The sequence below is a fragment of the Schistocerca cancellata genome, chromosome 10, assembly GCF_023864275.1.
Source record: "Schistocerca cancellata isolate TAMUIC-IGC-003103 chromosome 10, iqSchCanc2.1, whole genome shotgun sequence".
Taxonomy (NCBI): domain Eukaryota; kingdom Metazoa; phylum Arthropoda; class Insecta; order Orthoptera; family Acrididae; genus Schistocerca; species Schistocerca cancellata.
This window is the reverse complement of record NC_064635.1, coordinates 174,711,247-174,725,086: the sequence shown is the minus strand read 5'-3', so window position 1 is coordinate 174,725,086 and position 13,840 is coordinate 174,711,247. Positions and strand designations below refer to the sequence as shown.

The following is a 13,840-nucleotide window of genomic DNA, read 5'->3' as shown; positions in this document are numbered from 1 at the left end:
GCCTTGAAGGTATCGTCCATTACCTCCAATCGTTTATTAAAATTAGTTTGACTGGCCACAATCCTGTTATTTACCTCAATTATATCAGATTTTAATTCAGCATTACTGGCAGCTATTTTTGCATTACTGTTTTTGACCTGTACACTTATTTCAGACTTTAACTCAGCTGTCATTTGTGCATTACTGGCAGCTATTGCTTGTAATATAACATTTAAATCAATAGCCCCAGCATCTTTGGGTTGCTCACTAGCTGGCTTTTTATCACACTCAGGTGACGAAAAACTAGCTCCAACACCAGAATCATCAAAATTAAATGAAACTTCTGATTGATTAGTCCTATCTAACTTCTCCTTCTTAAACTCTACCATCTCTGATGACTGTTTCATTTTTAATTCATCAGAGAAACTATCATCCAATAAATTTACAATTTCTACTTTCTGCTTTACTACCGGGGTCTCTATTATTGAATCATTGCCCCTTCGCACACTACTGTCAGGAGACAATACTTCATATTTCACTTTAACATTACTACTTTCATGCATATTTACACTTGAACAGTTGTCTGGATTTACAGTTCCTTCAACAGACATAGGTTCTGATTTAAGTTTAACCTCAGTTTCTTTTGGCGGTTCCATCGCAGACAGTCTTTTAGTGCAGGTTAGTAAAATTATTAACAGTTTTTCACTTAACTTAGTTCCTTCTGCAAGACGTTGTCGGTGCGGCGTACCAGGATTACTGATGCGACGTGGCACGTTGAACTGCAGACGGCACTCCGACGGCTGTGGTGTGTTTGCGTGGCCCGCAACTGCAGGCGCGGCTCCGGCTGCTGCGGCGGACGACTGCGGTATGGCGAAACTGGCTTCTCGCGATGCCGGCAGCACCGCTAGACTCAGTGCCAGCTCCGTCAATCCAGATGCGTTGTTAATCCAACTGCGTTGTCCACATGCCCACGTAACACTTTCACTGTTCTATTACTCAGCTGCGTGTCGCATTCCACTCGCGAATCCGAATAGTTAAAAATCACTTTCACTTAGTTGATTTCCTGGCTGATGCACCATATGTGGGGCGGCGAGGTTTACTATCGGTAATATTTAATTTGCTGTATAAATGCTTGCAATTACAAAATGTTTGAATGTTGTTAATGCTGTCTTTCGCCGTTCTCAACACTGGCTCTCTATTTACTTTTTAGCACCCAGAAAGTGATTTAACAAAACGTGGAGCCTGAAATGAGAGTTCCTAGTGCCCACTTTATCTGAAAATACCATTATAGCTGCAGCTTATAGCTCTGAGGAATTAGGAGATTGTTCGGGATTTCTAATCAAAAACGATTTTCCAAAATAGTTGAGTATATTCTGAAATTCACTGATAACAAACACAAGTATCCCTACAACCTACCTAACAGAGCAGTTCAGAGTCTAATGCGCTGATGCAACTATAAATGTCCGAATTAAATGTTAAAAGAATGCTCGCCAAAATTTGATGAGAATATTTCATCAAACGCCACGCTAAATAATTGGTAGAATGTCTGTCCCGCGACGGCACGTGAAAATACGACAATAAGCAAACTGAAGCTAGATAATGCAAATCATCCCAGAATTAATCCTTCACTTGAAATGCTTTCACGGTTCCGCGTATCTCTAGTAACTTAATACGGCACCCGAGGCTGTTTGTAGCAGTGCTTCCGAGTGAAGCGGCTCCCGACACAGCTGACGTGCTATTCAGCGTCTGGAGAGAACTGGGGCCTTCCTTCCTCGCGCAGCTCTCTTATATATATATAGCCGCGGTGCGGACGGCTAAGAGAACGCCTGTTCAAATCGGCTCTCCCGACTAGCCGCTGGGCTAGTAACGCACCACTTCAAGTTACATAATAATTTATAGCTTCTTTTGCTGATGGCCGATGAAGCTCTTAATTTAAACGTGCATTTAGCACGCAGGTAGGTATTGATAATAAAATTTTGACGTGGCTAAGTTAAATATTTTGGGCGAGAGAATTAATTAAATTACGCTGCACCCAGCAGATGAGCTCTGAACTGGCCCTTTTGAGATCCGCTATCGCTATAATTTTATAGGTATTAAAAGAAACTTTTCACATCTTCATAGTCATAGCGGACCTCCAACCTATTTAAATCTAAACATCCTAGCCTTATTTATTAGCCTACTTAATCTATCTTGCTTCCTTCAGTTTTGAGACGAAAACCAGAAAATCATGAATTTCCACTAAAGTCTTAATCTGTGAAATCCAAAGTACTGTTTTTATTAAATCATTATGAAAGATGAATCTAAATATAAATTTTGAAGTCTCTAGCTCTTTTCTGTTGCGCCAATGATTTTTTTCAGAAAAACGTCCAAATTTCAAAAATGGCTGAAGTTATCGAACTGATATTTAACACACATTAATTTAGTATTATTCTTCACATGCTAGAAAAGTTTTAAGTCATTTGCTTGATTTTTAAGGTATTGCGCAACATTTATGACGTCAGAGCTAGTTACAGCAGACTGGCTGGCACACAATGGAAACTGATGTGAATTTACTACAGCGTGAGTAGGCTGCTTCCCTACAGTACGACAAAAAATTGTCACGATCAGCCTCATAACACACAAGCAATTGTGCACAGATGGTCCTCTGTTCCTCTGTATTGTATTCTGTTAGGTGGCGAGGGACAAAGTGGGCACTCACCTTTGATGATGAAGTTTGGTTTGTGGGGTGCTCAACAGCACGTTTATCAGCGCCCGTACAAATTCCCAGATTTTACTCAGTCCACTCTCGCTACTTTCATGAATGTTGATGAAATGATGAGGACGACACAAACACCGAGTCCCCGGGCACAGAAAATCCCCAACCCGGCCGGGAATCGAACACAGGACCCTTTGATGCAGTGGCAGCAACGCCTACCGCGAGCAGCGGACCACACAGCTTTGAGCACCCCTGGTCGAGTGTTTCAGCACTGCCAACACAGAAGTCCATGTTGAGTGGTGAGTGGTTTGTAATCCATCGATCGCCTCGAACGAGAGTGTCCGAACGTTGCAACATTGCAGGAGTGACATCTGTGTGTGGCCAGCTGCTGTGTGGGAGACTGACAAGTTTGCAGCACCTTGTTGCGACGGTGGCAGGCGGCTCGCACAAAAACTCACTGTGCTTTTGATGTCTGCCCGGTCTCCATAGACATTATGAAAGCGCCTAAGAATGTTTGTGATGCTCCGGATTTCTGCCAAAACAAACTAAATAACAGCTCTGCACTTGGAACGCAACTACGTTAGAGACGCCATTTTGAAGGTTACTGGTTTGTGGTTTTAGGGCGCAAAACTTCTATGGTCATTAGCGCCCAATTGAAGGTTACTTATACCCCTGCCACCTATCGCAACTTTATGAAACCATACTGAGTGCAGCGGAAATAATCCACGATATGCCACAACAAATTGTGCACTTTTTGAACCGAAATTGGCCAGGGAAAAATAATGTTTTGCATTACTTATAGAACTACTCTCGTACACTACTGGCCATCAAAATTGCTACACCACGATGGAGACGTGCTACAGACGCGAAATTTGACCGACAGGAAGACGATGCTGTGATATGCAAATGATCAGCTTTTCAGAGCATTCACACAAGATTGGCGCCGGTGGCGACACCTACAACGTGCTGATATGAGGAAAGTTTACAACCGATTTCTCATACACAAACAGCAGTTGATCGGCGTTGCCTGGTGAAACGTTGTTGTGACGCCTCGTGTAAGTAGGAGAAATGCGTGCCATCACGTTTCCCACTTTGATAAAGGTCGGATTGTAGCCTATCGCGATTGCGGTTTATCGTATCGCGACATTGCTGCTCGTGTTGGTCGAGGTCCAATGACTGTTAGCAGAATATGGAATCGGTGGATTCAGGAGGGTAATAAAGAACGCCGTGCTGGATCCCAGCGGCCTCGTATCACTAGCAGTCAAGATGACAGGTATCTTATCCGCATGGCTGTAACGGATCGTGCAGCCACGTCTCGATCCCTGAGTCAAGAGATGGGGACATTTGCAAGACAACAACCATCTGCACGAACAGTTCGACGACGTTTGCAGCAGCATGGACTATCAGCTCGGAGACCATGGCTGCGGCTACCCTTGACACTGCATCACAGACAGGAGCGCCTGCGATGGTGTACTCTACGAGGAACCTGGGTGCACGAATGGCAAAACGTCATTTTTTCGGATGAATCCAGGGTCTGTTTACAGCATCATGATGGTCGCATCCGTGTTTGGCGACATCGCGGTGAACGCACATTGGAAACGTGTATTCGTCATCGCCATACTGGTGTATCACCCGGCGTGATGGTATGGGGTGCCATTGGTTACACGTCTCGGTCACCTCTTGTCGCATTGACGGCACTACGAACAGTGGACGTTACATTTCAGATGTGTTACGACCCGTGGCTCTAAGCTTCATTCGATCCCTGCGAATCCCTACATTTCAGCAGGATAATGCACGACCGCATGTTTCAGGTCCTGTACGGGCCTTTCTGGATACGGAAAACGTTCGACTGCTGCCCTGCCCAACACATTCACCAGATCTCTCACCAACGGAAAACGTCTGGTCAATGGTGGCCGAGTAACTGGCACGTGACAATACGCCAGTCACTATTCTTGATGAACTGTGGTATCGTGTTAAGCTGCATGGGCAGCTGTACCTGTACATGCCATCCAAGCTCTGTTTGACTCAATGCCCAGGCGTATCAAGGCCGTTATTACGGCCAGAGGTGCTTGTTCTGGGTACTGATTTCTCAGGATCTATGCATCCAAATTGCGTGAAAATGTAATCACATGTCAGTTCTAGTATAATACACTCCTGGAAATTGAAATAAGAACACCGTGAATTCATTGTCCCAGGAAGGGGAAACTTTATTGACACATTCCTGGGGTCAGATACATCACATGATCACACTGACAGAACCACAGGCACATAGACACAGGCAACAGAGCATGCACAATGTCGGCACTAGTACAGTGTATATCCACCTTTCGCAGCAATGCAGGCTGCTATTCTCCCATGGAGACGATCGTAGAGATGCTGGATGTAGTCCTGTGGAACGGCTTGCCATGCCATTTCCACCTGGCGCCTCAGTTGGACCAGCGTTCGTGCTGGACGTGCAGACCGCGTGAGACGACGCTTCATCCAGTCCCAAACATGCTCAATGGGGTTCAGATCCGGAGATCTTGCTGGCCAGGGTAGTTGACTTACACCTTCTAGAGCACGTTGGGTGGCACGGGATACATGCGGACGTGCATTGTCCTGTTGGAACAGCAAGTTCCCTTGCCGGTCTAGGAATGGTAGAACGATGGGTTCGATGACGGTTTGGATGTACCGTGCACTATTCAGTGTCCCCTCGACGATCACCAGTGGTGTACGGCCAGTGTAGGAGATCGCTCCCCACCCCATGATGCCCGGTGTTGGCCCTGTGTGCCTCGGTCGTATGCAGTCCTGATTGTGGCGCTCACCTGCACGGCGCCAAACACGCATACGACCATCATTGGCACCAAGGCAGAAGCGACTCTCATCGCTGAAGACGACACGTCTCCATTCGTCCCTCCATTCACGCCTGTCGCGACACCACTGGAGGCGGGCTGCACGATGTTGGGGCGTGAGCGGAAGACGGCCTAACGGTGTGCGGGACCGTAGCCCAGCTTCATGGAGACGGTTGCGAATGGTCCTCGCCGATACCCCAGGAGCAACAGTGTCCCTAATTTGCTGGGAAGTGGCGGTGCGGTCCCCTACGGCACTGCGTAGGATCCTACGGTCTTGGCGTGCATCCGTGCGTCGCTGCGGTCCGGTCCCAGGTCGACGGGCACGTGCACCTTCCGCCGACCACTGGCGACAACATCGATGTACTGTGGAGACCTCACGCCCCACGTGTTGAGCAATTCGGCGGTACGTCCACCCGGCCTCCCGCATGCCCGCTATACGCCCTCGCTCAAAGTCCGTCAACTGCACATACGGTTCACGTCCACGCTGTCGCGGCATGCTACCAGTGTTAAAGACTGCGATGGAGCTCCGTATGCCACGGCAAACTGGCTGACACTGACGGCGGCGGTGCACAAATGCTGCGCAGCTAGCGCCATTCGACGGCCAACACCGCGGTTCCTGGTGTGTCCTCTGTGCCGTGCGTGTGATCATTGCTTGTACAGCCCTCTCGCAGTGTCCGGAGCAAGTATGGTGGGTCTGACACACCGGCGTCAATGTGTTCTTTTTTCCATTTCCAGGAGTGTACATTTGTCCAATGAATACGCGTCTATCATCTGCATTTCATCTTGGTGTAGAAATTTTAATGGCCAGTAGTGTATATAATTTCCATCTGTGACCGAATTTTCACTGAGTCCCTATCTGTTTTTAGGTTTGACATCTTCTCTTTGGTTTTCCTGGAGTGTAATCTGTAACTCTTTTCTGTGGGCTATAGGCAGAGAATTTGCTTTGTTCATTAAGTATGCTTTGCATGTCGCTTTTCGTTGGAGTGTTAGTGTCTCGCCTGCATAAAGTATTTCAGGCTTGGTTACTGTGTTGCAGTGACTGGCCCTAGTGGGAATAGACACGTCGTCGCGGAGCTGCTGCGGCTGTTGCCGCATCCCGACTCTCTGTCGTCAAACACTTCCATCTCGCCCTTCTGCCACATCCTCTTGTATTCCTCTTCTGTCTATCGCTTCTTGGCTGTAACGTAGCAACCGTTTTCGTGGTATTTCTCTTCTTCTCCTCCCAGGAGACTGCCACGAACGTTCTTTCTCTGGCCGTGTACCTTGCATGGGGGCTTAATTAAAAATCAATAATTTGAGTAGCTGTGTGTCCGGTTACGAAGTCTCGTAACCGGTTGGCCCTGAGTAGTATTAGTACGCAATCTGACTGCATAAAATAACAATAAAGAAAGACAAGAATTTTCCGTTAACGCAATTGATTAATTAAGTCCCCTGCAACTATAAAAGCTACGAAACAACAAAGCACAAGTGTAACTGTTCTGTGTGTGGTAGTGTGACTCAACGTACATTGTCTGGCTCGGTTCTTCCTCAATACGACAAGATATTTTAAACACCATTTACAATGAACTAATTGAAAAACCAGAAATACTATAATTGCACATAGAAACCAGAATTACAAGTCTAATACATGAACACGAGCCAGATGCTTTGTTGACTGAACCTGTGACCAAGAGGCATTGCCATTAAAGAAATGTGACATTTTTTTGACGAAAAATACATTGTGATCATTGCAACATCTTCCATCTATACATTACACCAACCGATAAGCATCTACTCTCTCGCCCAACAGAACAACAACTGCACTCGACGTCCTCTGAACTAGTACTGCTGTCGACATCCTCTCAACAAGTATTGCGCCAGTGGAGGCGGCGGGAGAATAATCTTTGGCGCAATCTCTGGCACTGTGACTCAGTGTAGCCACCTTTCAACCTTCTTCAATCCTTTTGACATGCCATAATCATCCTAACTGTATTTTTTGTATTCGTTCCGTAATGCTGTAATGTCTGCGTCGTTTCTCTTATTACCTCATTCTTACAGGATTTTAAGACCTATTTCTGATATACAGGGTGAGTCACGTAAGACGTAACAGCTCTTTTATTTCGTGAACAGTTACACATATTGAAAAGCAGTTTTCGACAAATGTTACAGCGTCGCGGGGCACGTGTTTTCTTGTCTGGTTGATCTTGTTAGCGCGTGTATCAACGGAGATACTGAAGTACGAGGGTTATTCGGAAAGTTAGGAACGATCGGTCTCGAAATGGAAAATACAGTGAAAATCTGATGAAGCTTCGCACAGATGCGTTGGGCCCTGTGTCGGTCTTTTCAGTTCTGAGCTCACGGTGAGAACGTAAAGATGGCGAAAGATTTCACCTGAAGCTATGCAGTCCACATAACTGTCATGCCATCCGTTCTACACGACAATTCTCGGCCGCACTCTGCAGGGGCAATGAACTTCCCAATTTTCGATGGAAAATGATCAGCCACATTACAGCCCGTTATTGGCTACCACTGAGGTTCATCTCTGCTGAAATGAACCGCTGGCTATGAAGACAGAAGAAAATTGTCGAAAGGCACTGGCGGCTGTCTTCTATAACGAGGGAATTGAAAAGTTGGTACAACGCTACGACAGATGTCTGAGCGGCGACTGTGTAGAGAAGTAGCTGGAACTTGTAGCTAACCGTTGCAAATAGAACAGTTTTGATTTTCACTGTGGTTTCCATTTCGCGAGCTATCGTTCCTTAGTTTCCGAATAGCCCTCGTAAGTACGTTTTTTTTAAATGAACTGTATACTTTTTATGACTGAATTTGATAGCTCCTGACAAGAGAATTACAGCGATATAGCGTTTGTTAATGTTGATTATGAAACCTGTAGTGCAAAAATTCGAGAAATGCCCTAGAATTTGAGAGCACGGTGGGTGGAAAAAGCATTTGCGATTGAAACATTGCCATGCAGGCGTCTCGGAGCAGGCTGCGTAGTCGTGCACCGTAGTGTAGGTCTGCACTGAGAGGATTGAACCAACTTAGTTGCTGGTTCACCTACGAATGTTGAACAAGGAAATAAGACATAGAGGACAACTATTTCATATTTGTATATCCCCCTAGATTTATGTGAGATGGAACAGACAAATGCTGTGTGCTTCTTAGAGGTAAAATACATGCTGTCGGAAAACGTCTCTCCCTACATTGCTCTAAGTTATATCATACGGAATACATTCGTTGAACTAAAGGCTTTATTAAAAATACTTTGGCGACCCCTGTACATCGCAAAACAAATATTCTTCTTAACGAAACGTCGTTTCCTGCTGAATGTATGCGCGTAATGACGCTGTCACCAACTACGTACAATACACGTTGTCGAGTTATTTGACATTCCAGTTCAATTTCGTACACACGCAAATTAAATAAACAATTTGTAAGTCGTCGTGGTCTCCTGACCTTCATTGCTTACATATTCCGCCCTCACAATCATATTCCGCTTCATTCGAACCCAAACTCGATAAGATAAAGTCAATGTTGTATGATTTCATGTAAACGATATGCAAATAACAAGTAAGTGCACCGTGGTTGAAATACTCGAGGCTGGCGTACAAACACACATTCAAGACACGATGGTCACAGGAGCTTTTAGTTTGGGAGAGAAACCGCACAACGGGACGCCAGGCCCTTCAGAGGACGACCCAGCCCATGTCGGCCGGTGACCGCCCGTGGAGCGGACAGACAGCTTGGGCCTGAGTGAAAAGGGGGAACGACCGCGTGTTCGGCTTAAAGGCAAATTCCGCTACATTGTGTGGGAACGGCCAGCCTACGCATTCTTTACACATAGCACACAGTTTCAGAGATTTTCACAGGGAGACAGCAAACGCCAAATGCCAGTGCTACAGCTCTCCAGATTGGTCGCCTTAAACGAAACGTCATTCTCCCATTTTAGAGGAGCAATGCTGATTGGCAGACGATATTTCTGATGCCTTGAGCTGAAGGAGTAATGGAAGGGGCCGAAAGATATACCCCTTCACATCTGGCGTGGAGAGGCGCCGTTCCGTTGTCGCTCTTGGAGCGAGGAACAAGTCTCTCCTCAGTACTTCACTGGGAGAGCACCTCTGTCGAGAGCGGATCGAAGAGCGACTCTATATTGAGTCCTTGCGATTAAGCATCGTTCACTGTGTTCGCCGACACACTCATTGTGCAGTGTGAATGGACAGAGTTATAGTTAAACGCCTGTGAGCGAATTTTTGAGTGGCATTGTGGTGGACTGGTTATCTGACCTGTGTACCACGCCAATAGTTAGACTAGGGGAAAATAGGAATCCTTGACTCCTCAAGGCGTAGGGAGAGTTTGAATGGCGAAGGTCGATCCAGATAGAACGAGAGTTATCTTATTTGTCAGCAGCGAGCGGCGCAGACAGCAGTCATCGCAGCTTACGGTATTGTGTGCTACAGCTATCGCGAGCCCCATATTTCCTCCACAACAGTACACTTCAGTGCATTTCACATGCAACAGCCTCGACCATACCTAGCAACATTCTAAAGGATAATTACTGAAGTTGAGTAGGCACGCCTCTCAGCCATTCTGCCAAGTAAACAACCGTCTTAAACTCTGTATAATAATTTCATTAGTGAATCCTATCCTTGAGAGGTAACTTCACATTCCAAAAAGAACCAAGATATAACTTGAAACTTCCTGGCAGACCAAGTCGGTATAAATTTGAAAACTGAAGAAATCACGGAATAATGTAGATAGAGAGGTACAAATTGACACACATGCTTGGAACGACATGGGGTTTTATTAGAACAAAAAAAGTTCAAAAAATGTCTGACAGATGGCGCTTCATCTGATCAGAATAGCAATAATTAGCATAACAAAGTAAGACAAAGCAAAGATGATGTTCTTTGCAGGAAATGCTCAATATGTCCAACATCATTCCTCAACAATAGCCGTCGTCGAGGAATAATGTTGTGAATAGCATTGTAAAGCATGTCCGCAGTTATGGTGAGGCATTGGCGTCGGATGTTGTCTTTCAGCATCCCTAGAGATGTCGGTCGATCACCATATACTTGCGATTTCAGGTAACCCCAAAGCCAATAATCGCACGGACCGAGGTCTGAGGGCCTGGGAGGCCAAGCATGACGAAAGTGGCGGCAGAGCACAACGACGCGCGCAAGTGACCTTTCACGCGTCTAGCAATATGGGGTGGAGCGCCATCCTGCGTAAACATCGTACGTTCCAACGTTCCAGCAGGTGTTTATCATCCAGGCTGGGGATGATGCGATTCTGTAACATATCGGCTTAGCTCTCACCCATCACGGTAGCAGTTACAAAACCAGAATGACGCATTCCCATCTGTCGGACATTTTGTGAACTTTGTTTTTTCCTAATAAAACCCCATATCATTCCTAGCATGTGTGTCAATTTGTACCTCTCTATCTACATTATTCCGTGACTTATTCAGTTTTCAAATTTATACTGACTTTTTGATCATCCTGTATATTGGTTTTGCTGGTCTCCACCTCTTTTACTAATTTGGACAAATAGTTTCGGAACACCCTGTATATATAAACGGCGTTTCTTTACATGTGTACAATGTGCAAAGAGAGGTGATACATGAAAAGGTAGGAACACTCGCTGAGTTTCTACGCATTCTACAAACGTTCAATATTTGAACCCTTGGTCATCCGGCACAAATCCAAATGGTAATGCATTTCCGTCCATATGTTCAGTGTCATGTTTCCGTCAATGTCCATCAGAGCAGCAGTGATACGTTCCTTTAATTCTTGCAGCGTTGTTGACATTTGATTACCATGTGGTTCAAATGGCTCTGAGCACTATAGGACTTAACATCTGAGGTCATCAGTCCCCTAGAACTTAGAACTACTTAAACCTAACCAACCTTAGGACATCACCCACATCCATGCCCGAGGCAGGATTCGAACCTGCGACCGTAGCGGTCGAGCTGTTCCAGGCTGAAGCGCCTAGAACCGCTCAACCATACCGGCCAGCATTTGAGGACCATAAACTTAGCCATTAACATAATCCCACTTGGCTTGAGATCCAAATGATTTTCGTATCGTATTAGTCCTTCAGGAGAATAGATGCTAATGCTAGTTGGTCTATAGAAGCTCTTAAATCCAGTGTACTGAAGACATCGTTAGAAAATTTCCGTTCAATAATGTCTCACGACTTTCCTCTTACCTTTTAGGATAAGAGAGATATTTGTTTTTACTCCACAAGCAAGCAATAAAATTTAGTTCTGCATCATTGACTATACAACTACGTCTACATACGAATTCAGCAAGCCACCCATGTGGTTCAAGTTGGAGGCTACCTTACTTCTTTCACTGTGTTACAAAAAACAGTTTTCCACTTGCAACCAAGCAGTCCAAGGAAACTTTATGAGAACAAACACACTTCTTTCTCCTTTCAGGGGCAGCGTTAAGCGCGTGCGTTTGCTGGTCCTGCAACTGCCGGTGGTGCAGTGGATGATCTACCTGGCGACATTCATCATCCTCTTCGAACGAGCGGTGAGTCTTCTGAAACATGTTAAATCACCATTAGTGTGTCAGACATAAGAAGTTCGCAAATCAAGTCTTAAAGTGGGCCTACAATAGAGGATGAAACTTCCTGGAAGATTAAAACTGTGTGCCGGACCGAGACTCGAACTCGGGGCAAGCGCTCTACCAAGCACGACTCATGACTCCTCGTCACAGCTTCTCATGCTGGAAACATCCCCCAAGCTGTGGCTAAACCATGTCTCCGGAATATCCTTTCTTCCAGGAGTGCTAGTTCAGCACGTTTTGCAGAAGAGCTTCTGAGAAGTTTGGGAGGTAGGAGACGAGGTACTGGCAGAATTGAAGCTTTGAGGCCGGGTCGTGAGTCAGGCTTGGTAGAGCACTTGCCCACGAAAGGCAAAGGTTGCAAGTTCGAGTCTCGGTCCGGCACACAATTTTAATCTGCCAGCAAGTTTCATATCAGCGCACATTCCGCTGCAGAGTGAAAATCTCATTCTACAATAGGAGATGTTTCAGGAAGTAACCCCTTTCTATGACAAATCAGTCCCGGTTTCGATTCCTGCCGGGGTCAGAGATTTTCACCTGCCTCGAGATGGCTGGGTGTTTGTGTTTTCCTCATCTTTTCATCATCATTCATGGAAGTGGTGAGATTGGGCTCAGCAAGGGAATCGTAAAATCAGTAAGCGGGTCGAAGGCTTCCATCCAGTCACTCACTGATCCGTCTGGCCTGGCAACGGAAGACAGGAAAATGAAAGCTGAAGTTTTAAATTTAGCATTTGAGAAATCTTTCACGCAGGAGAATCGTACAAACATACCGCCGTTTGAGTCTCGTACAGATTCCCGTATGGAGGACATAGTGATAGACATCCCTGGGGTTGTGAAGCAGCTGAATGGGTTGAAAATAAATAAATCGCCAGGTCCTGATGGGATTCCAATTCGGTTTTACAGAGAGTACTCTGCTGCATTGGCTCCTTACTTAGCTTGCACTTGTCATGAATCTCTTGCGCAACGTAAAGTCCCCAGCGACTGGAAAAAGCGCAGCTGACGCCTGTGTATAAGAAGGGTAGAAGGAAGGATCCTCAAAATTACAGACGAATATCCTTAACATCGGTTTGTTGCAGGATTCTCGAACATATTCTCAGTTCGAATATAATGAATTTCCTTGAAACAGATAAATTGCTGTCCATGCATCAGCACGGCTTTAGAAAGCATCGCTCCTGCGAAATGCAACTCGCCCTTTTTTCACATGATATCTTGCGAACTATGAATGAGGGGTATCAGACGGATGCCATATTCCTTGACTTCTGGAAAGCGTTTGACTCGGTGCCCAACTGCAGACTCCTAACTAAGGTACGAGCATATGGGATCGGTTCCCACGTATGTGAGTGGCTCGAGGACTTCTTAAGTAATAGAACCCAGTATGTTGTCCTCGATTGTCAGTGTTCATCGGAAGTGAGGGTATCATCTGGAGTGCCCCAGGGAAGTGTGGTAGGTCCGCTGTTGTTTTCTATCTACATAAATGACCTTTTAGATAGGGCGGACAGCAATGTGCGGCTGTTTGCTGACGATGCTTTTGTGTACGGGAAGGTGTCGTCGTTGAGTGACTGTAGGAGGATACAAGATGACGTGGACAGGATTTGTGATTGGTGTATAGAATGGCAGCTAACTCTAAATATAGACAAATGTAAATTAATGCAGATGAATAGGAAAAAGAATCCTGTAATGTTTGAATACTCCATTAGTAGTGTAGCGCTTGACACAGTCACGTCGAGTAAATATTTGGGCGTAACACTGCAGAGCGATATGAAGTGGGACAAGCATGTAATGGCAGT

The 13,840-nt window shown here is 45.7% G+C and overlaps 1 protein-coding gene across 1 annotated transcript in view; it reads left to right on the top strand.

Moving 5' to 3' along the window:
- Positions 1-13,840, top strand: part of LOC126106227 (organic solute transporter subunit alpha-like) — a 55,647-nt gene that overhangs the window by 9,142 nt on the left and 32,665 nt on the right. Inside the window, exon 2 of the mRNA XM_049912455.1 lies at positions 11,924-12,020. Coding sequence (XP_049768412.1) covers positions 11,924-12,020 — 97 coding nt within the window. The remainder of the gene's footprint in view (positions 1-11,923; positions 12,021-13,840) is intronic.